A 25,106-nucleotide genomic window follows, 5' to 3' on the forward strand; every position below is an offset into this window, starting at 1 on the left:
GACAAGTTGCTCCGAGCAGCTATGAAGCCAAATTTATCCAGAAATTTTTGAGTTCTTTGTTAATAAGCAGAAAAACTGTCAGGACTTGGTAATTTTGATTTGATTTCCATGTGACAAATGAGAGGTCCTTCTGATAATTATTGACTCCCCTTCTCTTGTCTATTCCAAGGACAGAATTGTAGACTCCCAAGCAGCTGAAGAAATCTCTTTTAGTAGTTTCTGTAACTTTCAGTCTTGATATTAAGCATTGCTACATATTTGTTGGTCTGTGTTTAAACCACTTGTTTTCCAGTGTGGTAGAAGTTTCTTTTTCTTGACAAGATTTTAATCTCCATTATACAGGTGTGAACTTGAAAAAAATCTCCAGAAGACAAGGGGAGTTCTTTTTGCTTGTAATTGGTTTTAACTGAACTGTGAATTTGCTTTTTCCTTCTACTTTCTTCTTCCTTAGATTTTGTTGGACTTCTCTCCTTACAGCTGGAGACAATTCTTTCTGGGTAGCTTTTTCCACTGGGTAGCTTTAATCCAGTCATCATACTTGAAACAAAATTCTAGGTTTAACATCATGGCATCCAAACAATGATTTCATTTGGTTGTGTTGAATAACTTCTCTCAACGTGAACTCTCAAAGCCGTGGTTACTATGGTTTGGTTGTGGCTTTTACACTGAACATGAATTTCGTGCAGCACACATGCACACCAGCGCACTCATCTAATTAGGGCTTCTGTGCCTGGCACACTGCATCATCTTGGTTTTAAGGCTGCACCTGTTTGTTGAGGGTGTAGCTTCTGTGCAGCTTCTCAAACTGCCACTTTTCTGTATGAATGTGCTAGAAAATTAAGTCCAGCCTTTCAAAACTTCTGTTACAAACATATCTGAAGGTGTACAGAGACATGTACACCTCTTAATCAGTGTCAAAATATATTTTTATTCCTCATCCCTTCACTTGAAATGCTGTCTCTGAGCAAGGAAAACTCCATCAAGACTGCATCAGTGCTCATGTGAAACTGCAGTGGTCTTTTCAAGCAAATTGTAGAACTAAATGATAATTTAGTTTTAAAGCACAAGAGCTTACATACTAGATAAACTGATGTTTGTGTGCCTTGTTCATGTCTTACAAAGACATTTTCAGGGCCTTCTATAGGCTGTACTCTTCTCTGCAGAGCCTCTCTACTCTGGTAAGATAAGGCACCAAATAAGCAGGTTCAACAAAATAAATTTGCTTTAGTGTTGTATTTTATTCTAATACTCCGTATAAACAATGAGGTTCCTTCCTCAGCTGTTTGTTTGATACATTATCTGTTCTTCTTTTTTCCAGGCCCTAAAAATGAAAGTTTGAAACAGGTAGCACCTTCCTCAGCAGCTCTCTCCCCACCTGTACCTCCACCACATTCTGCTACGCAGTTGCCACCTCCTCCTCCAGCCTCTCACCCATCCCTGCAGACCCCAGCAGCTCCCAGCCTGCCTCCCAGAAACATCAAGCCCAGCTCTGAAACAATGTAAGTGAGCATGAACCTCAAGGTCTTTATTTTCTCATCTTTTTCTTCTTTGCTCATGCAGCAGCAGATTAAGGCTGCAGGTGTCCCAATTTTCTGGGGAAGTGAGGTCCGATACCACTTTCCTTGTTCTGCCCTGGCCTTGGTCTATTTGGAATTAGTTTTTATTAGTTTGAACATTCCATCTAGTCAGTTGTTTCCCCAAATCGTCTTATATATAACAACACTTTTTTCTGCCTTTTTTTTTTTTTTTTTTTTTTGGTAAGGGGAGGGGAGAGGGAACGTCCTGCTGGGTTTTTTACTGCAGAAGGGTCTAAAGACTTCATTTATATGCTGATGATACAAAATCAGTTGTATCAATAACTGAAGCTTTCCCCTGCATTTTTCTGGGGGAAGAGGGCCAGGAGGATCAGGTCTGTCACTCGATAGATACCCCAGGAAGCAGCTTTGAAAGCCGGAGGTACCGAGCTCAGCACAGGTTGTAAAACTGCACCAAGACGTTGTGATAACACTGAGAAGCCTCCATTGCATACAGGGCTCCTTTCTTTATCCTTCTTCGAAGATCTGCGTCCAAAAGGGGAACTTCCCAGCGAAAAAGAGTTGAAAGCACTTCGGTCTAGTGTCAAAACTGAGCAGAAACGGGCTGAGCCTGGATAAAGAGCTGCTCTCTGGCCAGCAGTTACTGCAAACAGCAGCGAACGGCAGACAGGGAGAATGTATGAGCCATCAGAGAGGTGTGTGTCGACATGCATGCTGTACTTCGGTATGGGTGCTGCCCCACCGTCAGCCCAGCGCTGCTGCTGTGCGAGGGTCCATCGAGGGGAGCTGCCGTCACTGCCCCACTGGCCCGGCGGGAGCTCCCACGGATACCCTCCTTGCCAAATGCCTGGGAACCAAGCCTGTCCTCTTACTTCAGGGACCTGCGAAATTTACCGCCAGATTGTCCGTCCCCTCTCCCATTCCTACGTGCCCTCTGGACAATCCCCTCCGCTGAAAATGTGTGCCTGGGTGCTGACACCTTTTCTTTCACCCTGTGTTGGTGCTTTCTCCGTCAAGCCAATTTTAAATCATCACATTCTGCTTTCAAATCCTTTATTTGATTACACGCATTTGATGATATCTGCCCTAGTTTTCTTTTCCTTTCAACTATTATGAGTCATTATAAAGTTAAAAGCCCCTGATATTATTAGTTACATTCTCAATTTTTTGCTTCCCTCACGTTGACAGCACTTTTAAATCTAACAACATTTGAGCCCTTTTACCTGGCCATATACCACTGTTTGTCTTGTCCCATATTTAGACTTTGAGCCCTACAAGTCAAGGAGCAAGCCTTAGAGCTATACTTAACATTGAACAAAAGTCTGTCGTTCTGCTTGTGTGCCATGTAAGCAGCCTGCACCTGCAAAGAGGGTTAAAAAGCCCAACAGATTCTTTCCATTCAGTCACCCATCTGCCTATTATATTTTTCACACCCCACTCACATCCAGGGTATCTGAGTGTCTTTGGCTCATTTTCTTCTTTTATACTCAGGATCAAGGTGTTCCCATGTGAAAAAACAAGTTGCAGTCAGGAAAAACAATTTAGGGCATCTTGTGGGTACTTAAGGGCTCGACAGACTGTCTAGCCATTGTATAAAAATAGCTGAAAAAAGCACCAGAACAATGGAGAATGAAAATGCAATCATAAAGCCATCTTCATAGGTTTCACATGTCCGCTTTTTCATGTTTACAGAAGTCCAGACAATGAAGAAAATTATGATGATGTTGAATTTGTTTCACAAGGTAAGATTCATACATTTTAATTAATGGTAGCTATAAGAAGCTGTAAGCATATTGTATTTATAAGATAAGCACAAGCATATTGTATTCATGAATGACTTCTGTAACTAATTATGCTGGATATGCAGTTTTATGGGTGAAGATGGTTGTCTCATAACACTAATGGTTCTGTAATTAATATGACAGGCTCTCAGGAACTGCTTTAGACACCTTCTCTCTCTCCCCCTTCTTTTTGGTTAGAAATATGGTGAGGCTGTAAATCACCAGATTGACAAATTCGAACCAAAATGAATGCTGCTCTTTCAGAATTGAAGTTGTGTGCTCTGGTGAAGCAGGCTTTGTTTTACACTTGACAAAAAAATAGCTGTTGACTGTGCTTTTAATGTCGCTTTGTGGTCTGCCTTCAGTAAGAGGCAGTGAGTCGCTATGTTGTACCAGGAGCAGCCGGAGAAGCAGATTGTGACACAAAGAATTTCAATCTGCCTTCTGATCTCTCCTTGGGAGGACTTGGTCTGTGCCAGGCACAGTATGCATCGTTTAGTGTGCTAGCCATCCCTGCCATACAGAATGTGGGCTGTGGAGCTGAAACTGAGCCCAAGCTCTTTTCTTACCTAACTACGTGCAGAGTAAGGAGGAAGCAGGAGATTCAGAATTTCTTCTCCTGCAGCCCAGGGTTTAGCAAAAGAGCCTTTGGCCTCCTTATTCAGGTGTGAGGCTGGTGCAAGCAAGTTCTTTGTGGTCTGTTTGGATTTATTAGGTTTTTAACAATTACTTTCTTGTATAAATAAGCACTTTTATAAACAAATAGCATAGGTAAGTTCATCAATGTCACTAAAGAATCTTTAAAACAGATTTTCCACATTTAAAAATACACAGAAAAATACACTATTTTGTAGATATTTCTATTTTAGTGTACTACAAAAGCAACCTGGAAAAACAGATTTTTGCATTCATAACCTCATTAAAAGCCAGGAGCCTGCACGTATTTCTAGTTAATTTCATTGTTATTATTAACAGTTTATAAATAGTTAAGGCGAGAATGAATTGTTTACTGTACAGCAAAAAATAAATATCCTGGTTTTATTTTTTGTCATATAGGTCATGGAAATACAGAGGGGGTAAGTGTTATCCTCCATTATAAACCTATCCTTTTTAGCACAAACTTAAAAATCTAGCAAAATCTCTTCAACACACCAGAAAATTAATTGCAGAAATAATCCAATATATTGACAGTAAATTGTAGAATCACTTACTTATTGTGAAAAACAGGCATAAAACTGGGTAAGTAGAGCAAATGGAATTAATTATCAAAGCTAGTTAGACACCAAAAAGTGATTTCGAAAAAAGCAAACCTACCCCTTCTATCTCCACTGACATTTCATTTCACAGATTTTTTCCAGAAGCAAGGGCCCTGTTCTGTTCTAGTAATAAACTACTCGTTTCAGTTAAGCACAGGTTTGTATCAGTGTTTTTAAGTATCTGATATATTAGGTCCAGAAAAGTCTTCAGGACCCCAACCGGAGTCCCATTTAGATCCCTAGCATTCCAGTTTAACTACTGCTAACCCTGGCACCTTCACCATGGCAGTGCAATCATCAGTACAGATAAAGGTTTTCCAGGACTTACACTGCAATGAAAACATCGACTTTGGATTAAGCAACATGCTAGTGTGATTGTAACAATCCAGGACTTTATAGTTGTGGTATTGTAAAAAAAATGTCAGAAAAAAAGAATACGGGTTTGAATAATGCTTGGTTTGGGAAGTTTAAATTAATTTGTATTTACATTTTGCTGTAAATGTTTTTATATAGTTCATATGAAGCTTACATAGCAGGTCTAGTTTCTTTATGTCTTTCCATATGTATCTAAGTAATTGAAAACTGAATTTTTCTCACAGGGCCAAGAAAGTGATGGAGAGATGTATGAAGACATAAATGACATCAGGTAGTAATTTTAAACTCTATAACCTATTGTATTTTTATTACTAAAAGCTTGCTAACAAAGACACTTCATCTGGCACAAAAGTGTGATTCCAGTGCAATCGCTGTCAGGCATTACTGTGTTCATTCATTTCACCTAGAGAAAGTCAGGTTGTTCACAGGTTCTTTCCTACTCATATCTGCTATGCCTTGGGCTGGAAAACTCCTGCAATAAAATCGTGTGGTTACTGTGATCAAGATAACAGAAGTCTGATTTCTGATCTAAGGAACATGTCTGAATCACTGTTTGGAATTACAGTCTAGGATAAAAAATGAGCTCAGTCCCTAGGTACTATGGCCTCAGATCTTTTGCTGTGGGTTTTTTTTTTTTTCACTTTTTAGATAAATACACTTGGAACTCCTATGAGAGGCTGGATTTACAGTTCTCAGGGCCTGAGTCCCCTAGAATAGCTACAGAGCCGGAATACGAACTCTGCTCATTCTTTTGCATTTAGTCCTTTATTTTGAGGAGTCTCTTGTGCCACTAATGTCTAAATGTATGGGATTCACTGTATTGTGATAGCTACAGAAAAGCTCTGATTCCCTTGGAATAAGTAATGGTCTAAAGTTCTTACATAAAAATACCTTGTTTCAGACGTAGAATGAATTTCAGCAAAAATTAATTCCCTTTGAAAACAGATAATTTTAAAACTATATAACCAAAACAAGTGATCCTCATTCAGTCTTTTTTTTTTTTCTTTAATATAATTTGAACATAGCAATTTTGCAAAATGACCAAAAAAGGAAAAGGAGGGAGCCTCACTCAGTTGGTTCCATAGGGTTTATAAAGCATAGCTCTTCCAGCAAAGCTGTAGCTATAGTCCTAATTACATCCTGGGGCCCAGATCTCAGTACCATCCAGCACATGAGCCACAGCAGGCAATGTACCCTGGTGTGATAGGAACATTTATAATGCAGTGCAGAAGACTAGCTGTCATTTGTGTAGACTGCTGGAACAGGTTGCACTTAGTTTAAAACCACGGTCCAGCAGCTCTGCAAGCTTCAGTTCAGGCTGCATCAACCACTGATGGCCTGGGTAAATATTTAACAGTTGCAGCCAGTGCCACAACACCTAGATGGCTACCAGTTTCCAAGCTTGCTTGACAAAATTAGCTCAGAGATGTTTGCACATGCACAGGTAGAGCCAGTCTCATCTTCAGACAACCTTGTCTGGCGTGCTGTCCTCTTGAGGACAGCCACTTTAAATTATATACATAAGATAAAGTGCTGCTTTATCTGTTGCAGCCATACTACAGTTTAGACTGTAACTTTGATTTCACTGGGAGTAGTCTTTTCCCATCACAAGTAGTTCTTTGTTAACCTTGGTTAAGAAAGCTCCAGTGAGATTTGCTTCACTGCTACATTCAGTCCTGACAATGCACTTTCAGATCATCAAGGGGAAAAGAGAAGAAACGGGACAAGGAAGAAAAGAGACGAATGGACCAAGAGAAGAAAGAACAAAAGGAAAAAGAAAAGAAAGAGCAGGAAATAAGGAAGAAGTTCAAAGTAAGCTTTTTGTTTTATAATCTGGCCAGACATGTAAGAAGCATTGTTGAGTTCAAAATAAACTTTTCAGCTGGCTACAAAACTATTTGTTATGGTAGGTAGTTCAAGCACCTAGATAAATTCTGAATAAAGATTTAAGCTGCTCTTTTATGTTTGGCATATGCTTGAGTTCAGGCTCTGTACTGGGGGCAAAGGTGCTTATGTAGGTTTCACTAAATTCCCTTCTCACATTCTTTCTATATAAAAAAGCCTTAAAAAAATTTCCTTTCACTTTTCTGTTTAAAAAGCATTTATATCTCTAGAATAGCATCGGAAGTCCTTAATAAAAGTGGGAGTTGAATCCCATATAATTAGTGAGTTTTTGTCTTACTGGAGACAGATACAACAGTATCCAGTCCTTAAGAGATTTCAACATTATATCGCAACACATTGCCTTTGACTTGGTCTAAAGGAACCTAAGAAGACTTCCAGCCTAAATGGGGAGGAAGGGAATAGGGCATGTGTAGGGAAGTTACAGTTACAAGGGCTAAATGATGAGACAGTTCTTTCTGGTCTGTATAGTTTTTATATAGCTGGTGGTCAGCATGCTACCACAGTTCACAAATCTGCCAGTCATTTTCTGTTAACTAATGCCTGTTCACAATACTTCACTTGTGCTTCTTTCACTGTCATTGTACATAGTGAGCAGCTTTGTTTTTCTTCCTATTATGCTTTGTGCACGGTAAAGCCATGATGATTCTCTCACATCATAGCCTAGGCCTGCTATGGAAAGACTGACATGAGTTAAGGAGCAAATACTAAAGGCAAATACTAATAGTTAATAACAGTGGGTTAGCTGGCATTTGTCAGGCCCCAAGTATATTTTTCAGACCACTCCTGTGAAGTGTAGGCATTAGCGCACTGAATGCTTTCAGACTTCAGACTGTTCTCTTGCGGCCATTAAAATATGTTATTATTCTTAACTGCAAACAAATATATTTTAGTGCATATTTTCTTTCCCATTTCTTTGTCACCTATACAGGTTAGATATTCCTAAGCTAGCCTATAATTGTCAAAATCCACATACCTCTGCAAGATCCCATGTATATTAATCCCACAGATACTGATATACTAAGTGGTTTCTCTATAACATATACTAAAGATCCCACAAAGAGAACCCACAATTCCAGTAAGCAATGTGATCATCTCTGGTGAGTACTTGTAGGATCATTTATAGAGTAGAATTGTAAACACAGAACTTATTTCTGTTAATGAACATTTACTCATACAAGTAGTTTTGCCGGAACTACATGAAGCTGCCCACTGGAATTAAATACAAGTCTCTTTGGGGAGTCTCTGAAAGGCTCCATGGGTTAGCCTCTTGGGTTTAGTGTTTGTATTTCTGTGATTTTGCCAGTAACTTCTTAAGCTGCTCTGCTGCTATCCCATTGCCCTCTCTTTTCTTTCCTGATTATTAATTTAAACTACATAGCTGGGGACAGGAGTGATACCTTTCTGTTTATTTGCCTAGACTATTTAAAATGGTAATGAAACAAATTATCATCATTACTGTTATTTTCTCTTCTGTCTGAATGTTTGGGAAAGAACTTCCATTTTTCCACATCTATGATTTCTTTTGTTGATCCACCTCTGCAGTTAACGGGACCTGTCCAAGTCCTTCACCAGGCACGAGCTTGTGTTGACCACAAGGGAGGGAAGAATGAGCTGACTGTCAAACAGGGTGATGAGATTGAAATCATTCGCCTCAGAGACAACCCAGAAGGAAAGTGGCTGGGCAGGATAAAAGGATGTTGTGAGTTCTGTTTCTTCACTGTGATCCCGAGTATTTTGACTGTATGACAGCAAACATGTGAGCGTTACACCAAGGAGTAAACTTACCAAGGCTGAGTCACTGGCCACCAAAGTAAATAGTTACAACTCACCCTCCTATCCTTAGCTGGCATGTGAGGCTTAGTTCATAGGAAGTTATTGAACAACATAATGTAACATCTACGGGGACTAGAATAAGTCAGGAACAATAAGTTGGGATTCTCAGGGACCTACTGAAAAGTAATTCCATGTCAGCCTTCATCAGAACTTGCCTCCATGCAAGTAACAAGGATGGTATTTTTTCATGCCTTTGTATTAAAAATAACATGGGTGTTCCTACAATAGAAGCAGAGAATATAAGGCCCTGTTTAAGTGTTTGTCTTATTCCTCTTATGGAAAGTTTCTAACTGATTTCTAAATTTTATTTTGTCTGAAATCCAAGATGTTTCTCTAATTGTATAAATACCATCAGTGGATCTGTGATATGATAAGGGGTTGATGATCTGGCTTCTGGGTTATAGCAAAGACAAAAGACCGATCTATAAAATCAAAGAAAGTTAATAAAAGCACTCGCTTGATTTTCAAGGAGACTAAAATGACAATAAGTTCAGTAAGACAGTTCACACATGTAGAACTGGCCAATACCAGATCAGCACTTTGAAGTACTGGACGTAAAAAGACACTAAGGAACTGGAGTGTATCTCATACAAAGAGAGGCTGAGAGACTTGGGACTGTTCAGCCTGGTGAAGGTAGGCTTTTATAATTGTTCATAAATATCTGACAGTAAGGTGTAAAGAAGATGTAGCCAGGCTCTTTACAGTGGTGCCCAGTGTCAGTGCCAGAGGCACATGAAATTCTGTCTGAACATCAGGAAACATTTTTTTACTGTGAGGGTGACCAAGCAAGGGAACAGGTTGCCCAATGAGGTGATGGAGTCTCCATCCATGGAGATCTTCAAAACATGATGGGACATGGTCCTGGGCAACCTGCTGTAGCAGATCCCGCCTGGGCAAAGGGATGGGCCAAGATGATCTCAAGAAGTCAGTTTCATTATCACCTTCTCTGTGATACACTGAAATTTTGTAAGTAAGTGTTTTGAATGGATCATTTTGTACATAGGAAAACAAATCTTGGTGAATTCTGGGAGAAGGGTATTTTCTTGAGCATGTGCAGTCAATTAATTAATTTACCTTAATTAATTTACTTTTCATAAACTGATTCTTGCCTCAGCAAAACTACTCACTGACCAGTGTCTATGGTACAGCCCAGTTTGTTTCACCAGTGCTTCAGCCTTCACTGTTTACAGGCCAGTAATGGTCTGTGAAGAAGACCAAACAACAGAGGAAAATCAGTTCTGATCATTCAAATAATAAAAAAACAAGTGTTACAGATTTGAGGGGAAGCACACTAAAAACTGGATTCACTCAGAAGCAGCCAAGTGGAGGATTTTCCATTTTCAAGAAATGCGTTAGCATTTTTCACCTTTGAGAAAATCCATTCATGCTCTCTTCTGTACATGCGGTATGCCTGTCTAAAATTCCCCTTAGCAGAGTTCCCAATCTCAGGCAGACTGCTCTGCTATAAGTCTCTCCTGAGCTATTGCACCCAAGGGTATAACCAGATCTGTTTAGTGAAGGTCCAGAGACAAGAGGATATCAAGCAGATGCAGCATTCTACCAAACTGAGGCAAAATCAATGCCAACAAAGTGTCTCTCCCTCTTAATGATCTGTCAGAATCTTTATGTCATGGACTGGCTTAAAATATGCCAGGAGTCTGCAGTGGTCCCAGGGTTAGCTGAGAAAGGGGGCTTGCACCATGATTCATGGAGTCTGTGCAGAAAATTCTTCTGCTGTAGTGGAGAAGCAAATAAAGAGGAATTTAACTTGACACCAGCTGAGGAGGGTTTGGGGGGGAGATCTGAGACAGATCTGAGATTTGTATCTGTGTAGACAGATTGAGACTCAAGCTAAGGCTGCTTGGAATGAGACATTTCTTTGAAAGTTTTCAAAGATCATACAAAACAATTAAATCACTGATTCTGAATCTTCTGTTAAGCTCTTCCATTTACCACGAGCTTTAAAACTATCTCTGCCTAATTACGTGGTTTCATTCACTTAGATGGATACATTAAAACAACCATGGTGGAGATTGATTATGATTCTTTAAGAAGAAAGCAACAAACCAGAACTCCTGTGAAACACCCAGAGAGTGATCAAGAAGTGTATGATGATATTGGAGAGCAGGACAGTATTAGCAGGTATGTATAAGGAACACATGAAAAGGGACCAATGATTCATCCCAGTTAGCCTAGAGCAGGGAAATTTTACAAGACGACAGACTCCTGTCACAAAAGAACAGCACATGTAACTGAGCTATTCAAACTGAAGTAGTCAGATAAACAAGAATGGATTCTGGAATCCAGCATCTATAAGCACTCAGGAGTCAATGATATTAAAGATCTTTTTCAACTTAAATGGTTCTATGATTCTAAGATTTGAGGAATCTATACTATTGGAAGAGGGCCTGCAGCACTGCAGTCCAAAAGAGAACAAAATGCAAAACATGCAGGATTACAAATCATCTGCAGAAAGTGTAATTCTCTTCCCTCCCTCTCTTTTCTTGTTTTGTCTTTTGAAGTCACATAGTGCTTTTTCTAACAAGAATAAAAGACTCTAACAGCAATGGAAACACTCATTGTACTGGGGAACTCCTGACCACCCTCATTGCTCTTATGAGTCTTACTATGATTCTTACTACCTCTTTCCTTCTGAAGAGAAGGGACTTCTGGAAGCATAACCAGGTTAGCCCTTCAGAAAAGAATGTGTCTAATGTGTTTAATCAAAATAAGGCCTCTAAAATCCCATAGGGTGGGTATGAGCTATACTTTTTTGACTTCATCAGAAGCTTCTCCTCTATGGCACAGTCTCACATGTATTTGCAATGCAGTGCTACATTTCAGACTCTCTACTTCACTGTGCTATATTTTTCACATTAAATAGATCTGCAGCTAGAGAAGTGCCATCTTCAGTAGAATATCAAACTTGCTGGCAGGGAATTATCCTAGTGATCTCGTGACAAGGGTCAAGGCTATGACATGACCCAACATGACGGTGGTACCTCTGTTAGCTGACCACACAGAAAAGTCTGCTTCTGTCATGTGGCGCAACAAACCAGTGCTCATTCTCCATTACATGTCCTGATGTGCAGAAACACATACCTCAGGATTCAGATAAGAGATCTGCATGTGGGTGTAGAGGATTTCAGTGTCTAGGACAATTATCTTAAAACACGCAGCCATGACACCTCCTTTTACTGCTTCCCAGCACCCTAACCTAGAAGCCTTGCTGGAATAAAGGGACTGCAGCTGGCTGGCTGCTGGGTGCAGCTGATCCTCAGCTGCTAGAACATCTCCATGAGCTCCAGAAACAGTGCTTGGAAAGATCTGCCTTCAGGCTCGCATTCTTTAAGCAACAAACATAGTTTTGCATCTGATATTTTTCCAGGTTGCTCAATATCAGTTTTCCTCCCTGAGCACTGATCTCAGCATCATGACTTAGTGAGAAGAGTTACTTTAGTTGTTCTAGGTTTTAGGTATTCTGAGTGTTACCTACTTTGTTGCAGAAGTATCACTGGCCAATCTTTTTCACTATGGCAAGCATTGCAACTAGCCACCTCAATGCAAGTAATTTATTTATTTTTTTTAATTCAGAACAAAACAAGAATACTTACACTGTTGAATACTAAAATAACAGTGTAAGGAACTTGGAAGAAGGAATGAATAGCTCAGATTCATTAAATCCTTTAAGCTGTATTTTGACATTTTTATTTTCTCTAGTGATTAATAGCATTCTCTTCAGTTCATGAGCATGAATTGCTGGAAGGTCTGACATACATCAACATGTTTTGAAACCACTGTAAGAATGACATACTAAAAAAAGCCTCTTGACCGAACAGTATTAGCTTATTATCAGTAGTATTGTTAATATTCCAAAATTAATAAGCAATTAGGTCTGTTGCATTTCAGGATTTCTAGGCACAAGAGTTTAACAAATATTTTGATTCATCAGTTTAAATAAGGCCCTGAACTGGAAATAATCTTAGCTACTGTGAACCAATCAGGATTTTTCAATTACTGTTAGAACACTGGGCTAATATGGAATCCTTGAAATGTTAGAAACGTGCAGTTAGAGGTTTAAAGCATCACCCAATGAAAGCTTGTTGAGCAACAAATTAATTTGTTCACCATTGTTCACCGTTTCATCTCAAGGAAATCCGCCTCATAAGGGATGAATCTAAAAGGTGTGCATACACTCTCTAGTGTTCAATCAGGTTATATTTTTATTCCCATCAAGTTTGATTACATGACCTCCTCAGATCCCTTCCAGTATGAATCATCCTATGATCCTAAGTCATATTTTGCACTTTGGTTTAAAGATGTCAATCAAGGAATATAAATATATTCTAAACATAGTGAACTGTTATAGCTGTAGACATCAGTTTGCATTTCCTTGAAGATGACACTTTATTGGAAATTGCTAAGAGTTGCTAACAATTATTAATAACTAGGAATGAATGTTCTGCTCATATGAAAATGTGCACCTTCACTGGCTTGAAATATCTGCATTGATTTATGCAAATAGAGAATTTGCTTCACAGCTTTACTTAAAAATATTGTTAGGTTTTTTTACATTCACTAAACATGGTATTGACAACTCTCTTATTCCCCTTTGGATTACTGTGAATGATATTTTAAAATACTCTTTTCTAATTTGTAATTAATTACTTCCAAGCGAAAAAAAACCAAGCACACTTTTTCTGCTTTGCCTGATTCTACTAAAATTTAATCTCTCCTCATCTAAGAGCTGGTTCAGTTATGAATTAGATGACATATTTTCATTACTATTATTGAGAATGCAACTGTCTGAATATTTGTCTGTGAGAATTAGTGTGAGTGTAGTGAAAACAGAGAGAAAGAAAGAACTGGCACATTTAGTTGTTGCCTATATAGAAGACACAAGCATGTGCCTGAACTTCCAGTGCAGTATTTTTGGTGCTCAGCTGGCAACGTACGTGAGTGCCAAATCCAAAAGGTTTAGAACTATTAACTACAAAAGTGAGGGGTGATCATGGTGGTTTCTTTTTCCGTGTATGACCGTTTTTCTCTAAAATGTCTCTTGTTTGCTTTTTCAGTCAGAGTGGTGGTCAAAGTGCAGCTGGAAGTAAGTTGTACATATACTTTTGGGGGGAGAGTTTTTTCTGTGTACTGCTTACCTTCCAATCCAGACCTCTGCAGCTTCCAAATAATGCAGTAATTATCCATAAGCATGCTATATATTAGCTAACAGGCAACAAACAAGGAAGTATAGTGGCCAAATTAACTTTCTTTCCACCTATGGGAACTTGGACAAAACAGAAGTTTTGTCTTCAGATGCTGTGAACCAGAAGCATGCCAGAAGATGATAGAACTTTTTGTGTGTGTGAAGGTAAATCATCCTAAAAAACAGCACAGATATAATTGGCAAAATATTAAGATGACCAAGAGGTTTTATGCAGGAGAAAACCAATTCTGAAATAACCAGTATTACTACCAATTACAGCTGCATTTTGCTGACAGAGTTAAGGGGAACATCAGTTTTGGTGATACTCTACAGTCCCAACCAGTATGACTGCAGCAGTTTCACACTGCCAAGACCAGTTTCCCCTTTGGTAGCACATATATTTATGTAGCATTCTCTGTTGATCACAAGAGCACAGCTCATCTTCTCAGCTTAGAGTTTAGATACTAGTCATGGCAGAAGCATCCCCTGGCAGTGCTGAAGGAAGCTGGTGCCAGCTAAGTACAGATTTCAGTGATTACTCTGACCAGTGGCTCAAATTGGACGTGGAAACTGAGCTAACCCCACACTAAAGAAGATGAGGCTCAAAGGTCAGAACTGAGGCCGAAATGGGGAGCTTACATTGCACTTGCCTCTGGCTTTTGTGGATGAATACAAGATGTCATTTGCTGAGAGTGTTGGTCTGACATCTTCAATAATCACTTGAGTCACATACAAAAATTTAAAAGTCATCAGTCATCATAATGACTGGGCCAAAATCAGTCGTTTAGAATTTCATCAAATACCGTGTAAATGCATTTGCTTTCAATATTAATGCTCTTGCGATTGGCAGTGCCACATTTAAATGCTGTGGATGGCATAACCAACTGGGATAAGTCTAAATCACTGTTTTAATAAATAAACTGTGCTGGTTTACAGAAAGATTCCATTTGCAAGTATACTGCACAAACTGCACACACATGGGACATACTTAAGAGGCTAGTAATGAATACCCTATTCAGCAGCATTAAATATAAATGTATTAATTCACTGTTTGATCTTTAAAGAGATGTTTCCACCTCCTCCTTCTGATCAAGAAATTTATGATGGGATTGATGAGGAAGATACTGTAACTAGGTATGTTTTTATATCATTTAAATAATTTGCTACTTTAATAGCGTTTTCATTTCAGTTTTTAGTACTTTTAATTTAGACAATAATTAGCATATATTAAGATAATCAGCAAGTAGGTATACAGCAGGATGGATTCATGAAGCTAAAAAAAAATGGTTCTTTGGTCTTTTAGAGAAGTTTTGTTCTGTAATTAATTTTGGTATGTCAGCAAAAGCAGCTGCAGTCATGAAAATCCCCAAATCCCCAATTGAAGAGAATAGCTCTAAAATGAAAATAACAAAATTAAATGCTAGCTTGCTGAGTTACAACATGAAAACAGTAAGCCACTAGATTAATATCTATAGCTACAAATATATCTAAGTATCTACAAATGACCTAACATACATATTTCTCATTTAACATTTTAGTGTTTAGCTTTCAGGTAAGTGTCCTTGCCTTGTGGTATATACATTGTTGGCATTCATGAGAATTATGTGCATCAGTGAAGAATTTAAACTGGACCTTTTAAAAGGAATGCTACATTTTACATTGTGATAATTACATGCATACTCCAAAGGTCTGTATCACAGGATGAAGATAAGAACGATATCTGGTCCTGGGGAATCTTGAAGAGGCTAAAGGTCAAAGATGACAAAAAGAAAAGTGTACGAGAAAAAACAACCAAAGTCAATGGGGCAGAAGATAATGGAGATCTGTTGTAAGATTCTGCCAGGAAATCACAGTGCACATTAACTAATTCTAATAAACCATTGATCACATGCTACTAACATGTTCTCACAGCAGCCTAATGAATCACTCATCAAATTGCAGCTCAGGATGATACTTTCCTGCAAAAACACTGACCTCCTTTCTTTTCACCTGCATAATATAATTATTGTCTTAACAAGCTGTATTCGTTGCAAAAGTCTGGTAATTAAAACATACACAAAAATTTTTTTGGTGAAGAGCACCAAAATAATCCATCACCACCACGCCACTCTGGTGATGTAAATTTGCTGTATCCTCAGTTAAAATGTACTTTGCTCATGAGTACAATCTAGCTCAGATGAACTATTCAATCTAGCTCTATTAATCCAAATTTTAGGATGGGTCTTCTACCCATCTCACCTAGAGGTTAGATCGGCAACTGGTGTTTTTACCACCACTTTCTCTCATTCAGTTCTGAACCAGTTTATAGTCCATGAGTATTGCTGCTGTCAGCAGATCTTCAAAATGTCTGGAGATTACTTGGAGTCCTTCTGTTGCAAATTTATAAAATTATTTAAATGATGCAAAAGCCTATTAATGTGATATAAATACTTAATGAACTTTTTTTTTTTTTTTCCAGCATGTCTCCTTCAACAAAGCAGTTTAGAAAAGGTAATTAATAGTCTATTGTTCAGTCTGCATATTGATTCCTGATCCTTTTTTCTGTATACATTACTCGGTATCATGCTAGTCACAAAAATACATCCAAGGAAGGAAACAGGATATCCCATTGCTTACCCAGTTTCAGCAAACAAATTTCAAATATTGTGACTGGTTTGGCTACAGTCAAAGAAATACATATACATTGCAAGCTCTCTAGAAAACAATTTAATGTATTTTTTAATTATTAATTTTTAATTTTAAAGTCATGATTTTTCTATGTGAGATTTCCACTAGTTCATTTTACTTGACATTACCTATGAACAGATACACTTGGAAAGAAGCACTTAATGCAAGACTTCAAAAGTATAGAGAGATCCTTGTTGTCATTTTTATCACTTGCAGTGACATATAAATATCAGCTCAGCCATGGAATAAAAAGCAAGGTTTTACAATTTTTGAGGCTGTTGCCTGAACTGAGTTTGAAAACTTTTATTTCCTACTGTGGTATTTCTAGCCATTGATTTGATGAGTTAAACAATTGCTTCCTCTCTACAAATATGCTGAATGTGATTCAAAGTATATTCTTGGGGTAAGAATTCTTTTCACTGCTTTGGCACCGCAAGATGGCCTAAAAACTAACATACATGTGATTCATATCCACTTCCAAGCAACGTTGCATTGACCAGAGTGCTATAGAAGTGCATGAGTGTACATTAAAATCAAACTCCAAAAGTATACTTTGATGCAACACGGTGGGAAATGGGCTAATTAAAATCAAGATTAAAGGCTACTGCATTAGCCAACATGTGCTAAAACTTGCTTCAGCTTAAGAAGATTAAAATATCAGTGCATACCTATTAATATTAATAAAGAGTCTTATTCTGAAAGGGTTGGGTGGTGTTTGTTTTGCACAGTAGATTGTGCAAAACAGAGAACCCACAGTTAAAACAGACAGTAAATGGCTACAGTACTTGCTGTAATTTCTGATCATCTTAGATACACTACTAATATGTGTTACTAGATTGTAACACAGTGTATTCAGTACTCGAGGATCACACAATAATTTTCCATCTTTTTAAACACTATTTTTTCAGACTGTGAAGAAGATGTTTATGATGATGTAGATTCTTCGGACTTTCCTCCACCACCGCCTGAACTCAAGCAAGTGAAAATGGGAATTACTCCCCTGATTAGAAATCTGTAATACACTGTAAAAAATTTTAAAAGCATTTACTAGATATGTATGCCTTATTTGGTGTTGTCAGGTTTTGTAGTTTGCATAACCTTACTGTGGACAATGGAGGATGAATGCTCCCTGCCTCCATTTCAGATTGAAATAATAATTAGACTATAGAATAAATAAGCATGCTTTGAATTTCCACAAATTCAGCCCCTGATGGACAAGAGGTAGAAATTAATACATGGCCTAAAGGTACCTCATTGTAGATTCTCTTCATGCAGTCCTCTTCCTGTCAAAATTTGGAGACTTAGGATAAGCACTTTATCTCAGCTGCTGCAGAATTTTAAGAGAAAAGGAGATAGTACTCTGTGTTATGAGTATGAAACACATCTGGAGATGTCAAGTTCAACATGGAAAACTTTTAACCCTGGACCAGGAAGTTATGGACATCTCTGGAGCACAGATGTGTTATAAGCACAGATGCATCTGTGAAGATGCCTGCAACATGTCACATTCTGTTGTTACTAACTCCACACAGGTGGAGCTATATAGCGCACTACAATAATCTAGTCTGGAGGCATTGAAACAGAGCTCTTTGAACTGTGTATCCAGTTCGAAGGAGGAAAGGATCAGAATAAAGAGTCATACTTTAAATTCCCAGGTACAGCATCAGGAAGGGAAGTTAGGGCATGAAACTTTTCTGTGCTCATTTGCACAAGACAACAGTATCAGGGATGTGGAAAAAGAAACAGAACTTGACACGGGTCATGTAATGCATATTTATTGGTGTAACAAGGTCTTCTATGGGCACATAGGACTGACACAGCTACTGTATGAAAGGCTAAGATGGTCCAGCTGCCTTCTCAGTGGGACATGTGTTACACAGCCTATTGCCCAAAGATATATAGACTTCATAAAAATTGCTCCTTGCCTAGAGACTCTAAAGTGATGGGTATCATTTACCTAAACTGTTTTTAGTAGATGTAAAGTTCTCATTGCTCTAGCAGCTAACTACTTGGAATAATTTTCCATATTCACTTATACGATAGATGTATTAACATCAGAACTCATTAAAAAGGTAGGAAAGACAAGCCTTTTTCTTTTGAAATCAAATCTGTATTGTATGATCCATATTAGTTTTGTAGAACAACAAAAACATACTAGACACATGAAGGCAAATGCATTTTCACTGAAATTATCAAAAGGTTGTCGATATCTCAGATGTGTTGTTAATTTTATTTTTATCTATAACCTCTTGTTTTAGCTCATCAAAATCAGCAAGCTTTGGAAAACATAAATCAGATGAAAAAGATGCACAAAAGCTTAAAAGGATGGAAAAAGATGAGAAAGAGTTCAGAAAAAAGTTCAAAGTAAGTTTTGTTCAAAGTTTTGTTCACATAAAACGTAAAGACTAAAATATCTGTATGGTGTCCTCTAATTTGTATCCCGTAATTTGTAAATAATCCATTATTTTGCCTTTAAAAGGTAAAATATTACTACTTGTAAAAGTAGTAAACCAAATGGCAAGCATGGACACATACCAAATAGCATAAACAATTATGTGCCTGATTTCCAAAACCTTAATAATAAATGGGAATAAATTGGTCTAAAAAATTTATATAAATTATATAAAATTTATATAAAAAAAGCTTATGATCATAAGCTTTACATTGACTTTTTTAACCAGTGTCTCTTTATTTTTGCAGTTTGAAGGGGAAATTAAAGTTCTTTACTCTACCACCACAGTCAAGGATTTGCCTCAGAGAAGATGGGGATCTAAAGACTTACAAGTTAAACCAGGGGAGTCTCTTGAAATTATTGAAAGCACAGATGATACCAAGGTCCTGTGCAGGAACGAAGAAGGAAAATGTAAGTTTTATTAAAAAGCTGTAGTACAAATCAAATTCCCAGAAAATGACTGAGTCAGGACATGTAAAACCTTCACTGTCATATTAAAGCAGAGCCTTGTACTTGTCTTCTTCCTTGCCTCGTGGTTGACAAGAGGTAAATTGCTGTTATTTTATTATTGTGTTTTAAGAGCAGCTTGCCTTAAAAAAATTAAAACTCCAGTAGATAAGAAATACCAAATGTGAGAAAAAGGACAACTTAGTTATGTAAATCATGCTTTGCATCAACTAAGATTAACAGAAGTTTTGGTTGCTTCTGTCTCCCTCTGTTTGACCAAAAGTGTACAGCTATGAAATCTTACAGAATCTAGTAAAAGTTAAATCCTTGTTGGACCTCTGGGAAGCACTTGCCCCTTGATTGCAGCCAAGGGAAAATCAATAACAATATTCTTACTTTTGACTGACAGAGACAGAGTTTAATCTTTTCAACAGGCCAGTGGGGGAAACTGCTTAGGAGCCTTCCCCCCAGCCCCTAGTTGATTCAAGGCATATGTCCTCATTGGCCTGCCTGCTTGTTTTGGGAGCCATGTGAGGCCTTTCAGTGTTTCTTTGAAACCCTTGGCCAGGGTGTGCATTGGCAGAAGTTCCTGCATTTTTTGAGAAGTCTGGACCATCTACTGTTGGTTTCAATTTCTTAATGTGCTCCTGTTACAATACTTTTCAGATCTCCTAATGAAAACTTACTTTGTGTAGGAACAGACTACATTCCAAGTAGCAGCATCCTTCCATTCACCTTTACTTTTTACCTCTGACCTATGTAGAAGACAGTCAAATGCTATAAACCTCTGAAGGGGATTCAGTCTCTTTCCTTCTATTTTTTTCCCCTCTGTACTCCACTGTTACAGTCTGGAGTATAGCCTTCTTCCTGGCAGGCCTGAAGGATGAGGAAGAACTTCTTGCATAACACGTATGTTTCAAAATATGGATTGCACTAGTGTAGCCACTTCCCAAAGAGCAACTTTCAATGATGCATTTTTTGAATCAAGCTAATGACAAAGAAGAAAGTAGTTCATGTTGGCTGTTTTCCTCACATAGTCTTCAAAGCCTCTCAAATAGTGACAGGAGCTACTGCTTTGCTATGCATAATAGAGCAAAACAAATAATTATATCCTCCCTGAAAACCTCTGAATAGATCTCTGTCAATTTTCACATTAATTAGTGAAGTTTGAATCCTAAGTGCATGACAGTTTTGGTTGTTTGCTCTAGTGGCTCTAGTTTCTCATACCTTAAAGCTATGATTTTACCTTTGGAAAGCCAGATAGACTGCAAATCAACAATTAAAGATGTTTTTGTTACTTTTTTGCACATGAATTCTTCCATTTAATTGTTAATTAATGAAGCACTTCCATAGCTTCGTGCCTTTACTGGCAGTTAAACAAAATTGCAAATTATGTTATAATGTCTTGCCACCTTTTTAAGCAAGGGTTGATAATCTTATTTTGACATTTCAAAAGTGAAAGGAACTAATTCTAATTTACCTTCTCAAATTCCTTCTTACTGTTGCCTTGGTCTGACCCATGGACCTTTTGAAATACACAGAACCCTTCAATTCACTTTCATAAATTTTGCTTAAGTATTAGGATATAAATGGACTTCAGCGCCTGAAAATTTAAGTTGCGTCCCCTCCAAGCTTCCTTTACACCATCAGAGAGCAGCTGGCCTGATCTGTCATAGCTCTCAGTAGTACTAAGTAATCAAGATGCAGTGTGCTGACCTGCTGCCTTGTTCCCTGTTACAGAAGTCACTTAAATATGAATATTTTAGTTAGAAACAAAACCTTTGGATTAGTAAATTCGAAAGAGTGTGAGATCAGCAGTGGCTGTATCTCCCATGTATTGAGGGGCTAGGGACTGTCAGAAGAACCTAGAATATGCTTTGCAGTGGTAGGACTGTCACAATGATGTCTGGCTTGCAAGTGCACTGTGTTTGTACACCATGACTGTAAGCAAAGAAATTTTGCTTTCATGTATTTCATGTGAAAAAACGAAAAGAAAAAACAGAGAAGATTAGCTTAGCCAAATGTCTTTAAATGATTCCCAGGAGACGTCAGTAGTTCAGGAGCCTACTAAACTCTGCTTAAAGAGAATATAAAAGAGATGACATCTTAAAAAAACCAAACAACAATTTCCATGCCTTTATCTCAGAAAATAAAATCAGTGGAACAACAGCCAGGCTAAGAGTATCCTGAACAGACAGAGCTTTCCCTATGTGTACTAACCTGCAATCAGCCTGAAAGAATATGAAGGTGACAGAAAATCTGCAGTACTACGTTCCTTGACTATCAGCGATGACCTGCAGTTTAACAAGTTTTTAGCAGGCAAAATTTATAATAGAATTTATGTAAGTATCCAGTTGTCATGACCCTAAAGATAAAAATACAGGCAAATTAAGCAAATTTTATCATACATAGCTGCAATCAAATATTAAATGCATAGAACTATTTTTTAAATTCATGTAACTTAAATCTTAAACAGAAGCTCAAGCAGATCAGTGTCAAACAAAATATTATCACATGAGATTAATGCCTATTTAGGCAATATTCAGTTCTAGCACAAGACAGAAGTTTTCTTTGGAAATGCAGTGGTTTTAATGTTTTATGGCCTTTACAAAGCAAATCACTAATCTACTTTATATACAGCATATTCTGGAAAAAAATCTTCTTTACATTTGAGATTTATAGCAATATCTGATAACTACCTATTTTAAGATGGAAATACACCAAGATAAAATTAATCATGTTGATATTTCTTTATGAAGAAAAGATGTATGTAAGAATTAGTTTCCTATTACTATTTGCAGGACTATTTGGGATACTAGTCTTGCCAGACAACTTTTCCAATATTCTGTATAGGAATCATAGGATATTTTTATATATCAAAACATTGGCCAGTTGAAGACTGTGACAATTCAGCAGCTTTTGGGCACAGTACTAGCTCATTTTGTCTGATGACAATTTACAAGGGAAGGTTTCCCCTACTAGCAAAGTTACAGATTCTGAAAAAGCCTGTTTCAGTTATAAGAAAATTAGGGCTTGGATGTGTAAACAAATTATGAGACTCTTAAACTGGACATTACTGTGCATTTAAAAATACAAGATATTTTCATGTCTTTTGTATCAGAAAAGAAAAATCCATGTGAAGGAGGACATAATTCTTTAAGGTAAAAATTATAAGATCTGAGGATTCACCTAGATTGACCTGAAGGATTGCCACCAGAAATGCTAGCAGAAAACTGATAGTTTCTGTACTATATAACTGTTCCCCTAAGTACATGGAGCAGTAGCAGCACCAAGAATTCAAGGAACTTTTCAGGTCAAGCTGATAAATTTATTCTAAAACCTATGAATTGTGTATGAATTACTAAAACCCCATCATTTTAGTGTGACCAGTTAAGCCTCCCAATGAATAAAAGAAGAAAAACTTAGTAATTTCAAATATAATAGAAAATCACATTTCTCCTTTAGATCTGTCATATTTTGTACGAACACACTAATGTTTGACTGCAAATACGTAATTACAGTTACGGCTTTCTCTTTGCTTGTATATGTTATACCAATTGACAAGTATTTCAGTAGATATGTTTTACCAAAGACAGCAAGTAATTTTTTCAAGAGATTGAATATATTAATGAATATGTGTGGTTTTATCTGATTTCATTAGTAATGCAATAGAGTAACAGAATAATTCACCAGTGAGTAGCTTTTCTAAAGTATTTCCCTTATTTATATAAAAAGTGCTTATCAATATGAAACACTTAGAAAATTTTTTTAAATTACAGTTAATGATTATTAATTAGTGTATACATATTGAAATACATTTTTGCCCCTGTAGGAAACTATACATATTTCTGTTATTTATTATTATAAATATTATTATATGGTTATTATTATATCATTTTTTTGTGCTGTAATTTGTGAACTGTACTACATTTTGTGTTAATAGCTATTGCTTCACAGCCCTGTCATGCAATCAGGAAACTAAAATATAAGATGAAAACCTAATCTTGCATAACCTGTATTACTATTTTCTCCTTTCTGCACTAGTTTTGTGTACAATGGAAACTATTACAACAACACAAGAGAAATGACATTTTATGAATATGGAAAGCACCTTGCACAGTAGACATCTAACCAGTCTTGGAGCTACTGTAGTATTCTGATTCTGTATCTAAGGCACCATGTTATACTAAACAGGCAGACAAGAATAATTAAAACTAAAACTGGACATAGCAAAATTTTCCTCAAGCACATATTCATTGTACATCACTATCCATCTGTCTTTCTCTCTGAAATATCTAAACCAGAAAAACCGCATTTCACTAGTGCTAGCAGCAGAACAAGTAACATGAATATTTAAATTTAACTGAAATACATGTATCTTTCAATTTTACAGATGGCTATGTTCTGAGAAGCAATTTAGTTGAGAAGTAAGTACAAAGTGATCTTCCTGAAAAGTTTGTTACAACACTCAATTTTGTTTTAAACTGTTTGTTCAATAAAAGTGAAATGTAATTATTTTAGTATGTCATTCTAGTCCTGCAAATTAAGTTATTTTTATGAAGTTTAGATTTCTCAGGCATTAGTCACATACATCCATACTGGAGAATTTCCATGGCCCCATCCTCATTGCTTAACCATAAACTCTATTTTAAACTATGAAAAATTACATAAATTAAACTTTATCGGTACTAGAATCTTACTGAACTGCACATTAATGTGATTAAGTGTATTGATGCCATTTTCGAATGTTTAAGTCAAATGGACCAATTTTTCTTTAGGTTTATTTTTATTTCAGTCTTACTGGGATTGAGCAGATTTGGCTCAGTGTTGCTCCAAATAATTGCATGGAGTTCAGCATTTAGGCTCTGATCCAAAACTCTCATCAGACAAAGCCTTTCTATTTCCTTCAAAGGGCTTTATGTTAGACCCTTAAATATCAAATCAGATGTCACATTTAGAATTGAGGCCTGCAAACACTTATACACATGTTAAACTTATAAATAGTTTTATTGGCTTCCATAGGCCTGTTCATGTATCTAAGTGACATATTTTGAAATTTCCTATTCATGGAGCATGTATCATTTATAGACATTACCTAAAATCATTATCTAAAAAGCTGCTTCTACAAAACTGTTATGGCATAGCCAAATACAGAAACAAATAAGAAGTTCAAGGGTACACTGATTTTTTTTACTCATCTTTTCTGGTTTTCATTTTAAAAATCAGTAAGTATTTAATTTTTAATGGACATATCTCTATGAGTTTGTTAGAATAACTGCTTAAAACCCTGATTTTAAAACAACCTGTTAATAAAGTGAGCCTTTCATGTTAGAAAGAAATGTATCCAGCTCTACCCTTCACTGAAAATCCTTTAACTGGACCATCTTTCTCAACACTGTTCTGTTGCCGCAAAGGTTGCACTTTTGTAATTAGCAAATGAATTACTTGATAGCATGACTGCACCATACTGTTACACTATTTTGTATCTGCATGCAAATAGGAATATATATATGATTTCTCAATTTTTTAATACATTATTTTTCTTTTTTTTAACTTACAGTGATGGAGAGATTTACGATGATATTGGTGATGGTATGTTGAATATTTCAAACAATAAAATAACTATATTCAATTACACCAAATATATCCTTG

The 25,106-nt window shown here is 37.1% G+C and overlaps 1 protein-coding gene across 1 annotated transcript in view; it reads left to right on the forward strand.

Moving 5' to 3' along the window:
• The window catches only part of FYB1 (FYN binding protein 1), a 65,553-nt gene that overhangs the window by 39,824 nt on the left and 623 nt on the right, over window positions 1-25,106 (forward strand). Inside the window, exons 3-18 of the mRNA XM_074932207.1 lie at window positions 1,319-1,499; window positions 3,228-3,282; window positions 4,369-4,392; window positions 5,172-5,218; window positions 6,642-6,759; window positions 8,395-8,551; window positions 10,689-10,827; window positions 13,761-13,789; window positions 14,953-15,022; window positions 15,576-15,716; window positions 16,347-16,378; window positions 17,464-17,530; window positions 18,814-18,919; window positions 19,256-19,418; window positions 23,848-23,881; window positions 25,015-25,046. Of these exons, the coding sequence (XP_074788308.1) occupies window positions 1,319-1,499; window positions 3,228-3,282; window positions 4,369-4,392; window positions 5,172-5,218; window positions 6,642-6,759; window positions 8,395-8,551; window positions 10,689-10,827; window positions 13,761-13,789; window positions 14,953-15,022; window positions 15,576-15,716; window positions 16,347-16,378; window positions 17,464-17,530; window positions 18,814-18,919; window positions 19,256-19,418; window positions 23,848-23,881; window positions 25,015-25,046 (1,395 nt within the window). The remainder of the gene's footprint in view (window positions 1-1,318; window positions 1,500-3,227; window positions 3,283-4,368; window positions 4,393-5,171; window positions 5,219-6,641; window positions 6,760-8,394; window positions 8,552-10,688; window positions 10,828-13,760; window positions 13,790-14,952; window positions 15,023-15,575; window positions 15,717-16,346; window positions 16,379-17,463; window positions 17,531-18,813; window positions 18,920-19,255; window positions 19,419-23,847; window positions 23,882-25,014; window positions 25,047-25,106) is intronic.

The sequence above is a fragment of the Athene noctua genome, chromosome Z (assembly GCF_965140245.1).
Source record: "Athene noctua chromosome Z, bAthNoc1.hap1.1, whole genome shotgun sequence".
Lineage (NCBI taxonomy): Eukaryota > Metazoa > Chordata > Aves > Strigiformes > Strigidae > Athene > Athene noctua.